General features: G+C 39.4%; 1 protein-coding gene across 1 annotated transcript in view; it reads right to left on the reverse strand.

Annotated features, from left to right (window-relative positions):
• Window positions 1-958: 958 nt before the first annotated feature.
• LOC5574121 (calcium-activated chloride channel regulator 2) overlaps window positions 959-21,878 on the reverse strand; it is a 51,514-nt gene continuing 30,594 nt past the window's right edge. The window contains exons 2-3 of the mRNA XM_021837259.1: window positions 1,724-5,474; window positions 959-1,412 (exon numbers count right to left, since the gene is read on the reverse strand). Of these exons, the coding sequence (XP_021692951.1) occupies window positions 1,998-5,474 (3,477 nt within the window). The 3' untranslated portion in view covers window positions 959-1,412; window positions 1,724-1,997. The remainder of the gene's footprint in view (window positions 1,413-1,723; window positions 5,475-21,878) is intronic.

Genomic DNA, 21,878 nt, shown 5'->3' on the forward strand with positions numbered 1-21,878 from the left:
AGGATGTTGGATTGCAGCATACCTCACTCCAATCAGAATTATTTTGACCTGCAGTGTAGACACTCAAATTAGTTCAGTAAGAAAACTTCGTAGAACTTCGTCTTCCATTATTCACGAAGATATGTAGGTTGCAAATATGTAGAAGATCGAAGTCAGTAGGTCTAGGACCATTATGTATGTAGTACGTGTTTTTAAATGTCAACTGTTTTCAAAAGTTCTGTAAATATATGTGGAAATTAAGTGTAAAATATATGTATTTTTAACTCCAAAAAGTGTTCATGGTAATCTTTGGTGCAATGGATCATGAGAATAGGACGGACTTGGCCTGGTCAACATTACCATCAAGGAAACTCTATGGCCCCAAGCGATGTTGGGAAATACCTCACCAACCCACATACAGTCCACTAAACGCCGGATCGGACACTTTCCAACACTTAGTAACAAATGAACAAACACTTGAAAATAAATCTTGTTATCGATATATAAAACTTTGTTAAAGACATCTGCTAATATGAGTAAATAAATAAAACGGATTTTCAAACAGCATTTTTTGGTGAATAAATTACTACTATTTTTACATCATAGAATACTTACTCTTTATTTTTTCAGAAATATCTCATTACTCAGCCGAAAACCTGAATAAAAAGCACATTATTAAGTGGGACGAACACTTACCTTTTGTTACTATTGATTTGAGTCAAAAGTGCATCCAACCTTTAGTTGACCAATAAACAATTAAACAAAGAGTGGACGCACCGCGAACTTAATACACTGATTATGATAAAAGCTCACTTATCACCACAGCACAAGCGTGGTGGTGGTTAAGAAGTCTGAGTTGTGATTCATTGTGTTTCTGAATCAACCCAAATTAACAAAGAAGAAATCTAAATCAGCACTTGCCAAAGTAGAAAGAAATTTCGAATATGTCTGATCTAATTAACTGATCCAACACTAAGGATTACGATTCATAGCATTTGTATCTTTATTTTTATTACAATTTTTCTATGTACAATATATCATCATCTTACGTGTCTAGTTATTCATCTATAACGATTCTGAACTGGCCATTTTGCGTCCTAGCTCCCTTCTACATATACATACAACATGCTCGCGCGCTTTTTTCCGGTGTACAAAAATTGACCCGAGCCAAAGCAACTTACAGTTTAACACTTTGATTCGATTGTGGGACTAGCAACAACACATTCAATTCCGAAATCCAAAGCCCTGTATGGACTTCTGCTTAGCTAGCTGAGCAATACATCATTTTTTCTTTACACTGTGTTCCTCGTAAGTTATAAACGAACTGCGCTAAACATAATTAAAATTCTATCGATGCCACGAGCGCGCGCATTCTTGCGAAAACGCGTTTTTTGTTTCTTTCTTGGAGATCAATTCCGGCACGATGCAAAATTCTGTGGAAGAGTCGAAGGGGGGAAGAGGGAAGGAATTAGATTCATCGCTGACTAAGCATTATATGGAGAACATGGTTGAAGAAGACGGCTTGGCGACGAAATGTAATAATCTAGTTATTTTTGGCTCAAACATTGAGGTTTAATTTTTACTGTGATTTAATTTCAGTGAGGCACACGAACTGTTGGTTTTGGGAATTTCCGGAAAAAAACTGCACCCTAATGAACATCGATAAAGACTACAGATAACAAGCAAGCCAAGTCTTCTTCAACGAATGATTACGCATTCTAAAGTTTATAAAGCCTCAACTTACCTCATAACTAATCCGTAAAAATGCCCTTAGCATGAAATCAGTCTTTCTGGCAATTAAAATTCCGCTTCAGTTTATTGAATTGGTCTATACAAGCATCTCACATCCCTCCGTCTCACATCTTGACAGTTCACAGCCACCACGCATCATGCTCCGTCGCACTTTGCCGCATCCCGAGAAACCGACCGATCGCACACTTCAGCTGCGAAGAAGCATCGCTCTGGTTTAACATCGTAATCTTAGGTACACATTTACTCTGCCGCTCCTGGGGGTTGCATTACGTTATGGTGACGTGGAGCGGGGTCGTCATGGGGTTCATCGACCCGTCGTGACCCCCGTATTGTTGCTGCTGCTGTTGTTGCAGGTGATGGTGCTGCTGCTGCGGTGGTGGCTGTTGATGCTGTTCGTAGAAATACGGAGGATTTGCCGTGGAGTATATCGGTGGTGGAGGCACCGGGGGGTTGTGACCCATAGTGTGACCACCAACTCCTCCCGTGTTCAGCAAAGACATCTGATCGTGTTGACTCGCATAAAACTGCTGCACATCGTTGTCCAGATAGTTGTCCAGCAAGCTGGGACTTCTTCGGCGTTGATGCTGTTCGTGTTCTTGGAGTAGCTGCGAGGCAGACCATGACTCGAACGGGCTAAGGGTTCGGTTGTCAGTGATCGTCGGAGCTGGCTTGAAACCTCGGGTTAGTGTTGTGTTGTATTGCATGTTGTCGGCTTGAGTGATGATGTAGGACTGCGTCTCGGCCATCTGCTGTTGCTGTTTGAGTTCATCGATGAGCTTTTGCTCGATTGGGAGCGTACGAGAGTTGTAGATGGTTGGAATGTTGGTGGATACGTTGGTTTGCTGAACATAGTCTGGAGATGCGGACGTTGAACTAGTGGCGTTAGATGATGAGGAAGTTACGTTTCCCGGAGTTACAAAGACGCTGTGTCCGAGTGATGTCTTGGTTTCCGTTGAAAAGGGCTTGATCGGTCGCTTCTGATCATCCTCTTGAGTGATGTTGCGTTTTTTGAGAAAGTAGTAGTAGCAGCAAACAAGAATGATGATGATCAAGAATATAGTTCCAGCGATGATCGCCAGGAGGACTTCGACCTCTAGACTAATCGTATCGGCAATACGCTGATGAATGTTCACACGTCGGTTATGACCCTCACGGATCTCATCGTAGGATGACCAAACTTCTCCATAACTTTCGGTTCCAATGGACGTTGATGGCGATAGTGAAGTTGCTCGCTTTGGTTTGGGTACGAATACACGAACGTAGTTTGAAACTGAGCCTCCCATGACTCCTAGAGCATGCGCCCTCACAGAGAAATACAGAACCTGACCAATCAGATGCGGTTCATGTGAGAGGTTCATAGTAAAAGAGCTCTCCTCACCAATCGAATTTATCAATGGTGTATCGTGATGCCATAGAAATGCTGCTGTGTCATAAAAGTCAACGATATCTCGAATCGAAGTAGCATACTTAATCTCATACCGAGCAATACCACGGCCTCCCATATCTGGAGTGGTCCAATTCAGTCGTACCCTCATTCCTTCGACATCTACCGTAAGATCACTGATTTTTCCCATGGTTCGGTGACCGATTGAGTCCAACAAATCCTGTGACAAAAATACTGTCATCGGTTGAAGCTTTCTTTGGAATGATACCATGGATGCCATGAGAGTCGTTCTAATAGCACTTCCACAACATCGAGGAGGAGCCCCCTTCAACACGCTCTCCGACCTAGTATAAGCCATGTTCTCATTATCCGTAATGGTGACTTCAAATTGATAAGCTCCCGCGCCCCCAAAGTCATCAGCATTGAAATAACGAGAATAAATTCCATCGTTTCGAGTAACATCCGGATCTCCCGAACCCGAGTCCAACAACCTAATTTTCTGACGGCATTCGTTTCCACTACCGGTCGGACAGATTCCATCCGGACGCGTCACAGTAACTTCAACCAGCGCCGCAATGATCGGTAGATCACCTTTCTTCACTTCAGCGTAGATGACCGGAGGGCTACCACTGCGCTGTCTGATCCACGATCTGGCCTGGATAGTCGGAGCGTACTTGGAACGTGGCGTGGCAATAACCTGAACGTAGTGAGACTGAGGGTTACCATTGAAGCGATCAATCTTGTACGTCCAGCTTCCGGTTTCGTTCAGCGTAGCGGACACCATCAGTTGCTTAACCAACGATCTAGCGTCACTTCTAGACGAGTAAACGATGCCGCTCGGACTGGTCAGCTTCATGCTCGCGATCAGCGGGTTCTCCGTGTTGTGCACGTACACGAAAAAGTACGCCGGAGGTCCCATAAACGAGTCTAACGTGAAGCTTCCGGTGGCGGTGCGGCTGGTCCGCTTCGACAGCATATGGTGCGCTGAGGCGGCGTCGTTGTCGTCCGAATCGACAAGCTCCTTGCGGTAGATTTCGATCGGGAGGTCATTCCGGTTGCCTTCGTAGTACTGCTTGCCGATGTTGAACAGAGTGTTGGATAGCTCGAAGTAGGTGCTGATGTAGCTTTTTTCGAGGTTGTACTTGCTTTCGAAGACGGAGTATGCGGTTCCACCGGTGGAGAGAGCGAGTGCGTCAAGTGGTTGGCGACGGATGACATTTGGGTAGTTGATGGTGGCGATGCGGATATGGGAGGATCGGGCAGAGTTTGACAGAGCGGTGTGGTCGATGGAGTACTCCATGCCAGGGGCGATTATCAGGATGATGGAATTGGCGGGGCCGTTCATGCGGGTGCGCTCGTTGAGCATGTCGATGGCATCGGTAACTGCGCAGGTGAGACAGGCGGGCTGACGGGAGTCACTTGGGGAGTACGGTATGAAGGAGGCTACAAGGTCTTTGTTTTCCTGGATGTAGAGGGAGGAAATTTGGAGCATCTTTTCTGTGGCGGTATCGTTGGCGAGAACCATTCCGACTTCGGTATTGGCCGGGAGGTCGTAGACGACCCATTTTCGGATGGCTGACCGCAAGAAGCTCCAGGATTCACGCAGCTGCATGTCAAGGGTTTCATCGATAATGATAACGTAGCGCGTGGATTTACGGGTTTTGTAGCTAAATTTGGGGGCGGTGTTAATGATTACCGATGGGTTTACATTGATCTTGTTTTCCATGATGAAGTCTGGATGTTTAAGAATGACGTCCAAGGTGCTACGGCGATCGCAGAGTTGGTTATGTTTGGTGGGGGCGTAGCGGTTGTGGGTTCCTTCATCGCAGAACATGGTTACGCTGGGGGATTCTGCAGCGAACATGATACTGGAGCGGGCGTTGCGATCTATGATGTCTGTAATGTTGTACGAGGAGGGATTGCCACAAAGACCGCGATCGTGAACGGGAGCGTCGGAACATCCGGTAAGCTTGAGTTCGTGATCGTCATTGATGTAGCACCGTGGATAAACGGGATCTTTGGTGAAACCGATTTCGTCAAAAACTCCGTATCGGTACTTGGCCCACTCTCGAACGAACTCCCGCCCGATGGTATCCCTGCCGAGAATGTCCGACTCGATGAAGATTTGTTCCCCGGGTTCTCCGCAGCCTGCGTATTGCTTTGTCCAAATGGGCGATTCGGTTTTCGAGTGGGTTTTGATAGTTACGTCACTACGTTCTCCGCTGGCAGAAGTTCTCGTTTGGTTGTACGGAATGCAAGAGTTGGGCCAATGGGGCGGTAGAATTACCGTTATGTCACCGAAGTAGACCCGGCCGTCCAGCGCTGAGAAAAGGTATTGCGAAGCCGATGTTAGCATGATCTGTGAAAGGAGAGAAAAAATCTCAAATTAATAACCAATTCAAACGTTGACAGGTAGAAAATGTTGTTCATAATAATTCGAAGTGAGAGAAGCGATGTGTTCGCTGCTGGGGAATGCCTCAAGGCTGATTGATGAACCGTGCGCTTGTGAGTTGAGTAATATTAATTGAGCGAAAATTGCATGCATTACAACCTGCAAAGCGCGGCACTCGACTCGTGTGAGAATCCTCCAGCCAAACGACCGTTGTTGATGTGATCTATTTCGAGTTTCTAGCACGTACAAATCGTAAGAGCAGGGGTAAACTTCCACGAAATTGAACTTTATGATCCAATTGCAGATAATGCGCTATGCTCTGCTGGCACTGCCGCTGCTTCTGTGTAAGAAGAAACTTTACGAGATTCCCAAACTAAATAATTCCTTATGGCCAACCGACCGCGGTCGTCATCATTGCGAGTCGGGATGAAACCCTGCCGCGTAGCTTTTATTTTTTTCGGCTTCGTCTGTCGTCCCTACCAAAAGTTGGAAAGCGTGTTAACCTGGAGGCTCAAACGAGATTACACTTTTACGAGCTGGCCGTGTTCTTCCATATAGCACAGCGCTCGGTTGGGCCGAGTCGCACTTAAAGTATTATCCACGATAGCATCAAATTGCTCATTATGCCCGCCGGTCTGGTGACCCTGAAAAAATGGAGGCAACCGGGAATCGATTCACCCAAAGTTGGAATTGGGATTTCTAATAGAGTAGATTTCAAACGCCCAAATGTAGGATATTTTTTAATTTTCTATATATCCTACAGAAAATCGTGTATTTCAACGAATTCATAAAACTTTTGGTGGCGAAATTTATGGGCATCTGATAAATGTCCAAAAAAGGAAATCTCTAATCCAATGAACCACAATACTTTTCTCAATTTCAAGCTCGCTAATAAGAACAGAATAACCCCAGAAAAAATAGCATAAGCGCACCCGAATCGGGTGTCACCCGGTCAAATATGGTTTGCTAGCGGTGTATAGTTCCGAAAACATCATAAAGTGTCCTGAATTAATGCGTGGAAGTGCGTTCATAGACCCTGCAAGTGCGTTCAGAGCTGCTACTAAGTCGGAATTAATTTTTGCTCTGGGTTCTGCTTCAGGCGATAGATACAAACTGGGGACGATTACCTATCGGTATACGGACCGAACCGTCTAGCAGGAGTTCATAAACTGTTCTCCGATCTGCGCTATCTATGGAAATACGACGATATCAATCATGGTTTATTGTGCTCACTATGGGTCGTTTCATATTTATTTATACTGAATGTAATATTTATGATCTTTGGCAGGAAATAAAACAGAGGGAAAATATGTTGGAAAATGTAGATTCCTTCTTGAAATGTAATCATTTCTCACTCAGTTGAGATTGTACTTAATAAAAAAAATCAGAGGGGGTTGTGTACAAGACACGACCGCATGACGTTAACTACGCCAAGTGATTTTCTGCATTTGAATTTTGTCGATTGTCATAGTTGCAGCCTTCCTTTAGTTCAAAATCTAACAAAATATCGTGACGGTCGCAACATTTTAGATTTTCAATTGACACCCAGTATATTGCCGTAAGACGTAGTTAACGTCAAATTAAGCGAATAAATCATTTATATACCCAATCCAACCTCCTTTATAGCCGAGTGGTTAGAATCCGCGTCTTTAAAGCAAAGCCATACTCAGGTGTCTGGGTTCGATTCCCGGTCGGTCATGGATCTTTTCGTAATGTAAATTTCCTTGACTTTCCTGGGCATAGAGTATCCTCGTGCTTGCCACATGTTATACGAATGCAAAAATGGAAACTTTGCACATCTGGATAGACAACTTGGTTCAAAGTTTTGTCGCTAGGTGGCGCTAGTGAGCATACAATAACGAGCATCTATCTCATCATCCAGATAATATAGAAAGTTCGAGTCCTCGACAACGTTGTTTAGAAGGTCAAGGACATCCGAAAAGCAAACCGTTTGGTTCCTAATTTTGCCGTTAGGTGGCACTGATAAACATGTTTGTTTAAACATATTATATATATTAAATGTTTGTTTAAACATACATATTGAGAACCATATGAGATAGAAATTTCGAGTCTTCGCAAAAAAGGAAAAGGTCAGGAAATCGAGGGCATCCGGAAAGCAGATTGATTTAGAATTTTGCCGTCAGATGGCGCTGTTTATCATGTTTAAAAAAGTACTTTATACTAGTTCTATCGCATAATTTTGATGAGAAAGAATGTTGAAGTTTTTGGCAAAGTTGTTTAGAAGGCCAAGGAAATCCGAGAGGTAAACAGTTTAGTCAGTTATTTTGCCCATAGGTGGTGCTTGTTCTGTATTGTGATCCTGATGAAATCAAGTAATTCAGGTTTGGTTCGCTCCATATCCTAGTGACTCACTTCATTTTCAAGTGATTCAGGATTGATTTACTTCATATTCAAGTGATTATTTTCCAAGCAATTCAATTCGCTCCATATCCAAGTGATTCATATCTGATTTACTTCATATTCAACTGTTCCAGCAGGTGAATTCCGGCGCACATTTTCTTCGAAGAGAAAAATTTTCTTCCATAATCCACCAACAAGAAAATTTTCTTTTCTTCGAAGAAAATACCCGCCGGAATTCGTCTACAAGTTTGATAAAATTAATGTTCAAATGATTTAAAGTGATTCATGTTCGGTTTACTTCATTTTCAAGTTTGATATACAGTTTCATTTTTGATTCAGATCTGATTCACTTCGAATTCAAATGGTTCAGGAATTATTCACTTTATATTCCAGTGATTCATGCTGGATTCACTGCAGGTCTAAATTACTTCATATTGACCTTTTTCAAGTATGAAATACTTGATATTCATATGGTTCAGATTTGATTCACCTAAAATTTAGGTCATTTAGTATTGTTTCACTGAATTTTCCAGCTATTCGCGTATGATTCACTTTATGTTCAAGCAGTTTAGGGCTGATTCACTTCATTGTCAGGTGATTCATCTGTGATTAATTTTATATTCAAGCGTTTCAGGTACGGTTGACTTAATTTTCTAGAGATTCAGGACCAATTTACTTCATAGGAGAAGGGGTGGTAAAATGAACACCTTAAGGATATCAACTTGTTTCTGATAGAAAAACAATGAATTTGTATAGATCTATCGCACAACATCAAAAATAGAGATGTTATCTATAGCAGCGATATGAATTCAGACTGAAATAGCTAAATATTTACATATTTTTATTGCTAGCAAAAAACGATGCAAATGTTCATTTTACCTGCACTATGTGGGTAAAATGAACAGCTGTTGGTGGTCAAATGAACATCATGTAAGAAAAAACATGAGCAAAAAAATATTTTTGAAAATTTCCATTGCGTTCCCGAAAAAACATCCAATAATTATTGTAACCCATTCAAAAAGATATCAAAAGGTATCAGATTTGACATCATAGCATAACAATATTCACCTCGCTGAAAAATCTCAAAAGATATAGATTGAAATCCCTTCATAATCGAGACTGATTCGCAATATTCAAATATTTCAGGTCTGTTGTACTTCATATTTAAGTGATTCAGGCCAGATTCACTTCATATTCAAGTAATTCAGGATTATTTGGATAAGGAAATAGATACTTATTTCATATACTCACTAGCGCCACCTAGCGACAAAATTGCAAACCAAATTGCCTGTCTCTCGAATATCCTTGACATTCTGAACAGCTTTACCGAAGACTCCAACTTTCAATCTCATGTAAATCACAATATAGAACATGCTTAAAGTGCTCAATTTCACATGCTCCTTAGCGCCACCTAGCGGCAACATTCCGGATGTTTTTGATTCGCTAACCAACTTTGTTGAAGATCGCATTTTTGCAAATCATAGGGATCTCGAGATATAGCAATGCAAATTTATCGGTATTGAGGTGATACTAAACTTTTTGTGGGGTGATAAAATATTCAACTGAGTGTTCCTATCCCTTTTCCTATCGAACTGAACGGTGTTTCTTGAGCCATGTGTATTTCAAAATTATATGAAACAGGAATAAGGGTTCATGTCAACACTTGTAGTGACGAACCATCCAAATTTTGTTTGAAAATTACATGAACGTAACGTTGCAACCATTAAATTCGTTATCAGAAGCATAAAACGAGCTCACCAGTTGGTAATACATCTTTGACTGAACATGAATCTTTTCGCACTCGAGCAACGCGAACCGGGCACGATTGATCTTGACTCCGTGGCTCGTCCCACAGGAACATGCAACGGATTCAAAAGACCACTTACTACTCCTGGTGTACGAAACAAAACAAGGTGTAAAATGTGCCTGTATACGTAAGGAAGCGGAAAAATACTCATCAGAGAGACAACGACAAATGAGCGAGGAAAATGCAACACAAAACACAACGGAGAAAAAATCCACGAAAAAAAAGTTCCATAACCTGTTTTGTTCGGACGGGTCACTCAAGAGTTCCTTCCAAGTGTGGGTAAGGATGAGCATAGAAGCAAAAGCGAAAGAGTGCCAGAGAGAATTCTCGCATTTCGATGCACTCTCTCTCGAATCATCCTCTGAAAAACCTTGGAATCGCATATTTTTTTTGCATCGCAGAGAAGTTTCTATCAGGCCTGGTAAAAAGTACAGTCGGATCTCCTTTTAAACGCATTTCTCTAATGCGCATTCCTACTACGCGCACTCCTATAAGACACACTAGAGCGTTATAGAAGACCCAGGGCTTATGGGATTTCAAAAATTTGGGGATGTTGTTGAACATCTCGTATGCGTTGAAAGATATCACAGTACTGTCTTCGGTGGAGTTTCAGCACTAAGTACGATCTACCTTTAGGAGTCGAAGATCAACCTTTTAGTTGATATCTTGGCCGGTAGGGGCACTTTTTCTGACTTGCACTATATGAACCTTGAGATACATGACTGCAAACTTTATAACATATGATATTTCTAGATCCTGGTTGGTTTCATCGGAAGAGTTGTTCAATAGCACAAGAGCTGACATATGGCTGCAATGCAGAATTACGCCACTAGGCGGCGCTAGTGAGCATGGAATTTTTGTTTAGCAAATAGTTCAGTAGTCTGACCACTTAGAAAGATGGCGTCATTGGCAAAGTTGTTCAGTAGCTAAAGGGCTAACATAATTTGAGATAAAAGCTTCCAGATTTTGCCACCAGACGGCACTAGCGTACATGAAGCTTTTGTTTTGCGGATGGATCAGTAGCCTGATCACTTAGAAAGATGGCTTCTTCAGCAAAGTTTTTCAGTAGCACAAGGGCTTACATTATTTGAGATTCGAGAGATTCGAGATTCTGTCATCAGTTGGCGCTAGTGAGCATGGTATAGAATCGATTGCGACTTACCGATCAATCTTTGCTGGAGTAGACTAGATCCACAGCAGGGACTAGTTGTTTGGGACGTGACAAAGCAATGCAGAATGGTCCGCATCGGCATTTTAGCAAGAAAACGGTATTTTCTTCGTTCTCGTCAAGTTTAGAAGCATGATGTCTTCAGAAAAGTTGTTCGTAGTTTTGCGTTTTCCAAGAAAAAAGATGAATAGGGTAGCCCTCATTTAGGTTCTAATTTGGACTCACAATTTTTTGTATGGTTTAATTTGTGGTTACGCTCTTCTGCCAACTTTTAGAAAACGTTTCTATGAACTACTTTGTCGAAGATATATTTTTAACCTTACTCTTCGTTTGAGCTAAGTAGATTGATTCTGAAAATTTTAACTTGGGGTGGACCCAAAAAATCAATTTTGCGGTCTAACATTATTGTTTTCAGTTTCACGTAGATGTGGTCCTCAGAAGAGTTCAAGACGAGGTAATGATACACATTGTTGCAGAACATTTCATGTTTGTTATGTTTGTGATGTTGAAGTTATATCTGTTTATAAAGTGAAAAACTATATACATTTGAGATGTCCATAAATAATAGAGTTGTTCTATAAAACATTCTTTTAACAGCATTTGAAAGGCCATATAATAAGCAATAAATGCTGTCAAAGCTGTGAACCAACTTTTGTGTTTTGAAAAAAATCACTTCAAAACACACACTTAACAAACTCGATGTTTGTTTCTATTGAAATGTAAGTATATATCAAAATATTTCCCTGGGGTCGTCAAGAGAAGCATACCCAGACTATCAGAAGTCGCATAAAAATTTACGTAAAAAGTCGTTTACTTGAGCGAATTACATCACACCCGCACAACATGATGAATTAAATCGTTTGATTGATGAATTTCCTCGCATAGAACGCTATTTCCTGAGTTCATCAGTGCATTTTGTTTCGTTCCGTATAAACGTACGAAGGAAGTCGAATCAATCCGAAACAGCTGTCAAATCAACTTTGTTATCATAAACTAAGTCGTATAAGGTTGCAGATCAATTCGTAATAAAATCTGTACACTCGCATTGTATGTCAATTTTCATCATATAAATTATACATGTATATCGCCCCCACTTTTGTACGCATAAGGCTTTTTGACGACATTTTATACGGAATCTTCGCACATGTAAGCATCGCATAACGTAAAAGGTGATTTCGTTTTTTTGTCTTTTTTGTCCCCGTTTAATTTACAAAAACAAATCTTTATGCACAAACCCCCCTAGATCCAAACCCTGGTTACGCTACTGACCAATAGTAAAAAGTATTATATGTTCTTATGGAAAACTTGTTGATCTAGTTAAAACCTACATCTTTTCTGAAGGCAGCACATCGTTAACATGAAAACTTTTTGAGTATTAGGAGAATTTCTGTTTGTTTAAATGTATTTTTGAAGTGAATTTTATTAATTTATAAAAAGCATTATCACAGTTTCTTAAAGTTGTGTTATGTATGGCCTTCCGAATGCTGCTAGAAGAAAATTGTTTTCGAACCAACTCAATAAGTTATGGGAATCTAAAAATTCCCATTCAGCAAAAATGTGTACCATTACTTCCTGTACAACTCTTCTGAAGCACATTGACGTTGAACTGAAAGCAAACAAGTTTGACCAAAAAAAACTGATTTTTCGGGTCCACCCTAAGTTTAAGCTTTCGGAATAAAATTTAATTAGCTCAAAGGAAGAGTTAGATAAAAAATATCTTCGTCAAAGCTGTTCAATATAACCTTTCAAAAATTTTGCAGAAGAGCGAGACACAAATTTCCTCAAACAAAAGTCATCAATAAACCGAACAATGTGTAGAATTGCTGGACCGTGCTCGGTACCCTTTCAGTTCAGCCTAGGATATCAGGAATTTTAAAGAGGATCAGTTTGCGGAGGCCTCTGTTCGGTCCTGAGTAACTCACCGGTCAGAAGGCACCGTGAGCGACGAAAACGAGCAGAAGCGTGAGGCGATGAAAAGTTATAGAGGCACTGACAAGCCCTCTGGTTCCCGAAGTATTACGATGAAGTAGCTCCAGGGAGACATCATGTTTGTAGCCAAAGTTGAATAAGACAGTCACATACAGTTGATTGAAGTGTTTTGCACTGATTCAAGAACAAAACTTACTAGGATAAGAACCACAAAGAAAGTTTTCTAGCAATTTAGTTAGAAGAGTGACAAATTCGACAGGAGCTTTCCAAAGAACTTTCATTAAGACGTCCACAAAGGATCCCATCGGAGTTTAAATCGAAGTTCCTTTTGGAACAACTAAAAAACTTTTTGGAATCTTTGTACTACTACAAACCAGTTCAAAAAACCTACTAAACTCATTGAATTGTTTAACACAAATTGAGTTTACTGGTGACTCAGTAGAAACAACTAAGGGCTCCTGCGTGAATGAATCAACAAAACGATGCAATTTGAAAGATACTACTATTATTGTCCCTATTTGTCGTTCACGTCAACAAATGCTGTAATTCCTTTCTCTTAAGATGTCGGAGGTCCTTCTTCAATTCATCGCCCACCATATCACATTTTTGTCCTTTCTATTCAGAAGCACGTAATACTAGAACCAAGAAATTCCTAAATTTGGAAGAACAAAGCATAGAATATTATTGTGAACGGCCGCTTAATTTCTCCAAAACTCCTTAGAAGCTCAATAACTTCATACTTTGATTTTATTCTGTCGGCTCTCACGACCTTTGACACGGCCTGTCAAGATATTCGACTACGATTTTCCAAGAATATTTCAAAAACTTTCCCGACCCATGAAGCCCGATAAAAGCAATCCAATTGATTCTCGCTCCGCCCGACCGTTGTTGTCACAACGATATCAAAATTATCGACTTCTGTGCGAATCACGAGGGGTGTCCCATACCTGCCGATATAGTAAATCAAGGCTGAACAAGCTCCCCTCCCTCTCCCATTCCCCACTTATGATTCACATTCATCTCGCCAGCAATAACATCTTCCAGGGAGGAATCCATACTTCAAGTAAAGTAATTTATCTCAACCGGTGTCCTTGCTGCTGTACCGGGAAGAAGCTTCTCCATCTTGTAGGAGGAACTTTCCTACGACCGGTAGACCGCCCTAGCCTTTAGCACACCAAGGAAGTAAGCAGAGGTTGTAAACTTTTCTCGATCATCAATATAATGGCACCGACACAGTAGGAGAAAAGTGAAGCTTTGCTGCTGTTTCTTTGATTACAACGTCGTCGTCGTCGCTCCGATAAGGATGTTTCCACGTGGAAAAACTTGTGCGGATGCCAATTGATATTGGTTTTTGCCAGGTACTGCACTGGAATCTGGCTCTCCTACAAGATGGAATCGTAGAATTTGTATTGGATGTTCCGTCCGAAGAAGTTCAATCTTTTGATTTGAAAACTTTTTCCGAGAGCAGACCAAATGTTGGGAACGGTTCCCAGTAAATTGGTAGAATTAAGAGAATTCTCGATTTTTTTTTTCATTATTTGGAATTCAAAGTTTTGTGTGGCGCTCTACATGGTAAAACTAAATTGAGCCATTATGAACATTTCTGAATTTTGTGTTTTGATAACCAATCAATAATCATCCTGAAGTGTACGATTTGGCAAATAGCTTTTTATATGCCTAGAAGAGCCTTGACCAGTTGAATAGCCTTCATATTTATTGGAATGAATTCAATTCGTTACACGTAAAATTGATGAGTGGTCAAATGTCCATGTAGAAATCTGAACTTTTCATTGGCAAAATTGAATTTTTCTTTATGTTGACCATCTTTCTGCCAAAAAAAAAATCAGAAAGTTTACTGATTAAGGAAAGCAAACTGATTTTGTCCGGTTATAAACATGAGCTTGGTCATTTCCAATTTCAGAAAACATAAAAAGAATGTAAGCGAAATCATGTATTTTTATTAAATTTACATACACGGAAAATTACCTTCTGCTTTTAAAGCAGAAGCGATAGCCATTATACCACCAACCCGGTCACACGAAAGTACGAAGTGAACTATTCATTTGAAATAGGTACAATGTTTTGTCCGACACTTAACTTCTATTGACAGCAGGACGTCTTGATTTTATACCTTAAGGGAAAGTCTCGTTAATGGAGATAATAATGGCAACCCAACGTTGTGCTGCTGAAATAGCACCTATCTGCTGGGTCCATTACACCAATTTCACAAATCATCACAACCATAGCCACGGGTCGTCGAATAACACGTAAATCACTCCGAAGATACGATCCACAACCTTCCACCTCCTCTCCATTGCCATGCTTTCGACCGTGAATTGGACTAATTTCCCGCTTCGTCATCAGCTCCATTATACCTTCGAGTTCCCGGTGTCGACACTGACCTTTCGAATTCGGGCAAAACACCCGCACATGAACCCCATGGATACAAGACCCCCGACTAGTTGAACCTACTTTTTATCACCATCCAGCCACCAATCTGAACTACGACAAAATCGACGACGCTCTGTTATGATTCTCAAACCGTGGTGCAATCCGAGAAAGCCGAATTGGAATCCCTCCTTAGTTCGCAAACGCTTTTAATCTAATCCAAAATAGGCCGCTTAGTTAGCCTAGGAAATCACCCGTCGTCGTCCGCTGGTCCCGGTTCCAAGCAATATGCGAAGGCCGTGGAGGCAGAAGAATCGACAAAATACCGACCTGGTTCGAAGTCACGTTTTTGTTGATGTGAACTATACCTACTCCGAAGAAAGATTCCCGCATCACAGAGGTCCAATGTTATTGCATATAAGCATTATAATAGCACTACAAATGCAGAAATTCCTAATAATAGCATTTCCAGTGCTAAGAATCACTGTACCATTAATGCTTCTAAGTCTGAATCGTACAGGTAGTTTTCAGATCGTTCATTATTTTTACCTGGATTTAGCATTCCCAGATGCAAAATTATTCTCATCTGTCGTTGACAATTTTAAGTGTAAGTATGTCAAATAATAAAAGGATAACTACTTACTAGCGTACATTTCGCTCCCCGCCGCTCCAAATGGAGATAATTTGCTAAAATGCTCTTTTAAATCTAAAGAATCGATTATGAAAGAGTTCCCTTGTCAAAGTTAACCTAAATTTTTGTTCTTAAGTTGAGAAGCCTTTTCAAAATTTATGAAAAAACAATAATTTTCATATTCGTTGTATGCATACCATAAAATTGAGAATTTGACCAAATTAGAGCTTGGAATTCTAAACGTGTTCAACAACACTTTTCATAAACAAGATTAATTGAATATTGGGGATGTTTAATATTCGCCATGACTTTTTATACCTAGACCACTGTGCCACCCGTCATGCTCTGAGATCGTTGCTCCAATGAGAAGGCAATTCACGTTTCGGAATCGACAACCACTTGACGAGACCCGTCGTCGTCGTCGTCGTCGATGATTGTGGCCCAGCCCTCCAAACGATTGTGTGCCAAATGTTTTGCTGGGTGCGATTGAATGAAGTGGGACTGTTAATTTGCAAAATGGGTAATAAGTCGTCCTTCCTGGAGAAATTTCCATCCTGGCAAGGGGGGATTCAATCGTCAACGCCAAGGTTGTAACGTTAACCCGTAGGTACCAAGGACGATCTCACTTTTGTAATACATTTGGGGATTTTATAATATTTTTAGGCTTACTGTCGCTCTTCCTCACTCTAGCAGCATGACTGGATAGCTTAGGGTATATGTATTTAAAAATCAAGGCCATTCAGACTATTCTTAAGGTGAGACTTATAATATAAGTCATATTATGATTTTCAGTATCTACATCTATATAAATAAAAATGAAATGGTGTTTGTATGTCACGAAATGGCTAGAGAACGGGCTATCGGATTTTGAAAATTCTTCCATAGTTACGTTCCAGAAGTGTTCCGACGTGTATGTGTATATAAAGAGCAAAGGATATTTAACGGGAAAGCTGAAAAAACAGGAGTGAACGGAACTTCCATTTTGCATGGGGCGTTTCATGGCGTTTTTCAACAGCCTACTTGATGGCAAGACGAAGTTTGCCGGGACCATTAGTAATTACATAATTCTTCCACTTGAGAGGCCCAAATACAAAAATGTGTAAGTGACATTTTGTTTGGTTTTGAATTAAATATACCAAAAAATTTGCGTGAATTTTCACTCAAAAAGAAAATTAAAAACATAATTCGTAGAAGATTGACTGGATTTTTTGTTTCCCATACTATTTATATAAAATGCAAAATTGGTAACAAGCTTAGCTTAGCTTAGACTAACTACACATATCAATGGTTGCTATTCAGTGATTGACCGAAGTCAGTGAAGATGCACAAAGAATCAACTAGAACTTTGGCTGGGATTGGCCATAATCTACTTCAGTGTCTTTATTTATACAGGGTCAATAACGGTGCTGACCACGTCCTGACATTCAGGTGAGATTGAGAGAAGGAATGCTAGTCATACATATTTTACGGATTTGAAATAAAAGTATGAAACGGGCTCTCCATATGACCCTTCATCCCTGACTGAGCAGCCACAATCCACTTTCAGCTTTACAGACTATGAGACTCGGAAACGAACGAAGCGCAAAACGAGAAAAAAAAATCGAATGACATTTGGTGAAATGAACGCTTGGTCGAATGGTTTTAGAACATTTTGTCGGAATGGTTGATCAAAAAATCGTGTGGTTCAATAGATATAAAACTTGAATCTATCTCATTACCCCGAATTCCATTTTCCCGAATACCATCACCCTGAATTCCATTACCCCCAATGTACCATTACTCCGAATTCCATCCATTTTTAGATTAAAATGTTCTATGAAGAAGTTGTAGTGGATCGTTTAGCCTACAAGAGTAAAATATACACTGAAAAAATATTTTATATATTTTCATGAAAAATTCAAAAATAAAATTTAATTATACAAAACCCCATTTTAAATAAACTTTTTTAAATTTTCACCGTAGAATCTTTATAGTAACAAGATGTTTGGGACAAAGTTTCATGATGGAGAAATTTTTAATAAAAAAGTTTTTCTAAGAACAATTTCTGGCCAATTTTCAAAATTTTGGATTTTTGTCAATATCAATAGGTTCTGATGATACAATAAGAATCTTAAAATTATTCTGTACCATAACGATTATATGGATAAAATTATTATATTATTGTATATTCGAAAATTATATCGAGTTTAATACAAAAAATATTAGTTAAATATCAAAATATGCCATTTTCATTAGTTATTCGGAGCAATCTAGGCAGTCAGTGGGTGCGAAGTGAGGTCAGCTGCAGGGGAAGTGGAAGTGACAGCTGACAAGCTGGTTAGCTGGCAAGTTTGTGTACTCTGTTCTTCAATCTACCGTTTCTAGATGAGTGCTTTGTGAAGCCCAAGCAGAACAGTTCGGTTTTGCGTCGTCCGATTGATTTTGCTGACGGATTCGCGCGTATTTTCGTTGCCGGAGAATTTTTTTTCCCCAGTTTTGGAGCGCCTTGCTGGGTAGTGCTTTGTGAAGCCCCAGGACAGTTCGGTTTTGCGAGTTCTGTTTGATATATTGACCTTGACGCTTGCTCCTGTGGGAGCAGGTGACGAAGGCAGGATCAAACATGTCGCGCGTCGGTTGAGTGAAGTGAAAAAGTTCCGCGATCGGTTAGTTCTGTTTGATCTTCGACCTTGACGATTGCACCTTGGCAGTGCGTCAAGAAAGCCCGAGCAGTCGTCAGTTGTTTTCCCTCTCGGGTCGTGCGCCTATTTTCTCTGAGTGCTTTTATATAGCCGAGCAAACGAGCTAAGCTGAATGTGGATTGTTGCTGCTCAGTCAAGGATGACGGATCAATTGGTGAGCTCGTTTCATGCTACTATTTCTAATCTATAAAATATGTATACCTGCACATTTAATCGATACAACGGTAGGACGTAAATATGATTTTTCAACAAACTATGAAGGGTTCGTCACTGTGAGTGTCGACATAAATTCTAATTCATGAATTATTTATGTTTAACATTTTTTTTTGTTTTCAAAACGCCCCTTTCTTTTTATCTTTATTTTTGTAATTATAAAAAAACTTTGAAAGGTTCGACACTATAAGTGTAGACTTGCGAAAGGTTCACTTTATTCAACAAACTTTGGATGGTTCGCCACTGTAAGTGTCGGCATAAGAATAAGAGTGTTCTATGATGTTCCAGCCAATCGAGTTTTTGTTTCTTTTCAAATATGATTTTTCAACAAACTATGAATGGTTCGTCACTGTGAGTGTCGACATAAACTCTAATTCATGAATTATTTATGTTTGACATTTTTTTGTTTTCAAAACACCCCTTTTTTATCTTTATTTTTGTAATTATAAAAAAAACTTTGAATGGTTCGACACTACAAGTGTAGACTTGCGAAAGGTTCACTTTATTCAACAAACTTTGGATGGTTCGCCACTGTAAGTGTCGGCATAAGAATAAGAGTTTTCTATGATGTTCCAGCCAATCGAGTTTTTGTTTCTTTTCAAATAAGTAAAATATAATAACACATGCTTTCGTCCTGACAGCTGTAGTAATGTTACATTTAGATATTTGTTCAACAAACTTTGAATAGTTCGTCACCTCAAGTGTCGGCATAATTTTCCTCTACATAGAAATTTGGGTTAATTCTACGACTGGCGTGAGGTGACAGTTGTCGGTGTCGTGTAGCGAGGTGGCGGTTGTCGACTCGAGTGAAGTGACTCGCCGTGTAAATCAAATGGAGAGTCACTTCACTCGAGTCGACAATTGTCACCTCGCTGTGCGACACCGACAATTGTCACCTCACGCCAGTCGTAGAATTAACCCAATTGTTCATATCAAATGAAAATATTATATTTTCATAAAAACATATTTATATTTGACAAAAAACTATCATGGTCTAATCACTTATCAAAGTGAATCCTTTGATCCAACGATCCTCCCCATTAACAAACATCCTTCCCAGTAACCTTTGTGGAGATGCAGAGGCAAACACGGTCTCCAAATAGCAAAGGTTACACACTAACATTCCTTCCTCCAATCCCACCTGACTGCAAGGACGTGGCCGGCGCCGTTATTGACCCTGTATAAATAGAGGCACTGAATTATGCACACTGAAGAAGATTATGGCCAATCCCAGCCGAACTTCTAGTTGATTCTTTGTGCATTTTCACTGACTTCGGTCAATCACGGAATAGCAACCATTGATATGTGTAGTCAGTCTAAGCTAAGCTAAGCTAAAAATATGCCATTTTCATTAGTTATTCGCTATTCTCCATCAAGGAAAGTAAGCAAGTGGAAAGAAATAAGGTCTTTACTCTCGAAAATGTGTTATTATTGATAAAAAATCGCGTATAAATAATGAAACTGGCCTATTTTATTATTTAATAATATTGTTTGCATTGAACTCGATATGATTTGAAAATGGCTACATCTAAAGAAATAATTCATAAAAACATTATGGATCAGTACCGTTTCAAGATTCTTATTGTACCATCAGAAATAGAAATCGGCTAAAAGTTGTTCTTAGAAAAACTTTTTTATTAAATATTTCTCCATCATGAAACTTTGTCCCAAACATCTGTTTACTATCAAGATTCTATGGGGAAAATTTAAAAAATATTTAAAATGGGGTTTTTGTGTAATTTAAAATTCAAGTTTTATTTTGGAATTTTTCGTGAAAATAAATGAAATATTTTTTCAGTGTGTATTTTTTTCTTGGCCAAACGTTTCACTACAACTTCTTCACAGAACATTTGTCTCTAAAATCAACAGTTTCGGAATTAGAATTTTTCAAATAAGTCGCATGCAAAAGTTCATTGCCATTCTCAAAAGTTATCCTCGAGTCAAAATGATCGATTTTTCTATGGAAAACACTTATTGTATCATATCAAAAACATGAGCAAAATTTACTGCAAATCGAAGATGGTCGAGCTCTGTGACTGACCGATTGGCATGGAATTCGTCAAGCTTTATATTCAAATCCAATCGCTTTTTTTAGATGAGTTTATTCTACGTCACATGAAATGAATTGGCACAATTAGTTGTAAATACTTTCAATTAACAAAAATAATATATTTTAGATTCTCGGGCTGCAAATCTCTTAAATAAAGATATCTATCTATATTTTATTACAAAATGGGTTTTTCAATGTAGGCCATTGTATTACTCAGATGATTCTATGCCAGAAAAGTAGCCGCAAGTGTTGTAAATTCCCTTATATGTTTGTACAAAAAAAAATGTAGAAGAAAACTGGGACGAAACGGGTTTTAAAAGCTTACTTATAAATTTATGTCTTTTTTTTGTTTCTGTTCGGAATGAACCACTGCGATCAGTTTTTTTTTAACTTTTGTGGTATACGCTTGTCCTTTGTTTAGTGCATGACGTTCTACTCCATAACTATTGAGAAATAATGAAGTAGCCGTTTTTTATACAATTATCATTCTTTACCATTTTTCATAGAGCCTTTTTAGAAAATGATACCGCTATTTATACCTTTTGGAGAATACAGTTTGGCACCATCAAACTCTCAAAAGCGCACTCCCCATTCAGGTTTGGCCACTAAGCTGGTATAATAATACTGATTTTGACTTTGCAGTGGTACTTTAGCGTATCAAATTTTTGATTCTACTTATAAGGTTTAAAGTAGTTTTGGTAACTGTAAAAAGGTTTCATCGAATAAGAGATTTAGATTCCTTGAAACGAGAAGATTATTTAGGAGGCTAGGTTGTTTGCTAATCCACTGATTCGGAATCGTTTACCTCCTAGATATATCCTAGATATATATAGAAGGGTAAGCTCTTGAACTCAGAAAGATTTTTTCTTATGAAATAAAACCAGCATCAGATGCTGTTTGAGTAATTTTTCTACTTCGACCTCCTCACCATTTAAGAAAAATATGTGAGTCTTAGTGGCTTGTTACTTGTTGATACTCTTCCGACCAAAACTTATAAGTATTAACAAGAACAGATACAACAAGAGTACAATATGGTACTTGGTACTGGAGGTCAAAATTTGTTCTGAAAAGTTGAAATCTTCATTCCATAAAAAAGATTGGAAATCGTTTGGGCTGTTCAAAAGTTATGATTTTTTTTTTTCAAAT

The sequence above is a fragment of the Aedes aegypti genome, chromosome 1 (assembly GCF_002204515.2).
Source record: "Aedes aegypti strain LVP_AGWG chromosome 1, AaegL5.0 Primary Assembly, whole genome shotgun sequence".
In the NCBI taxonomy this organism is placed as follows: Eukaryota; Metazoa; Arthropoda; class Insecta; order Diptera; family Culicidae; genus Aedes; species Aedes aegypti.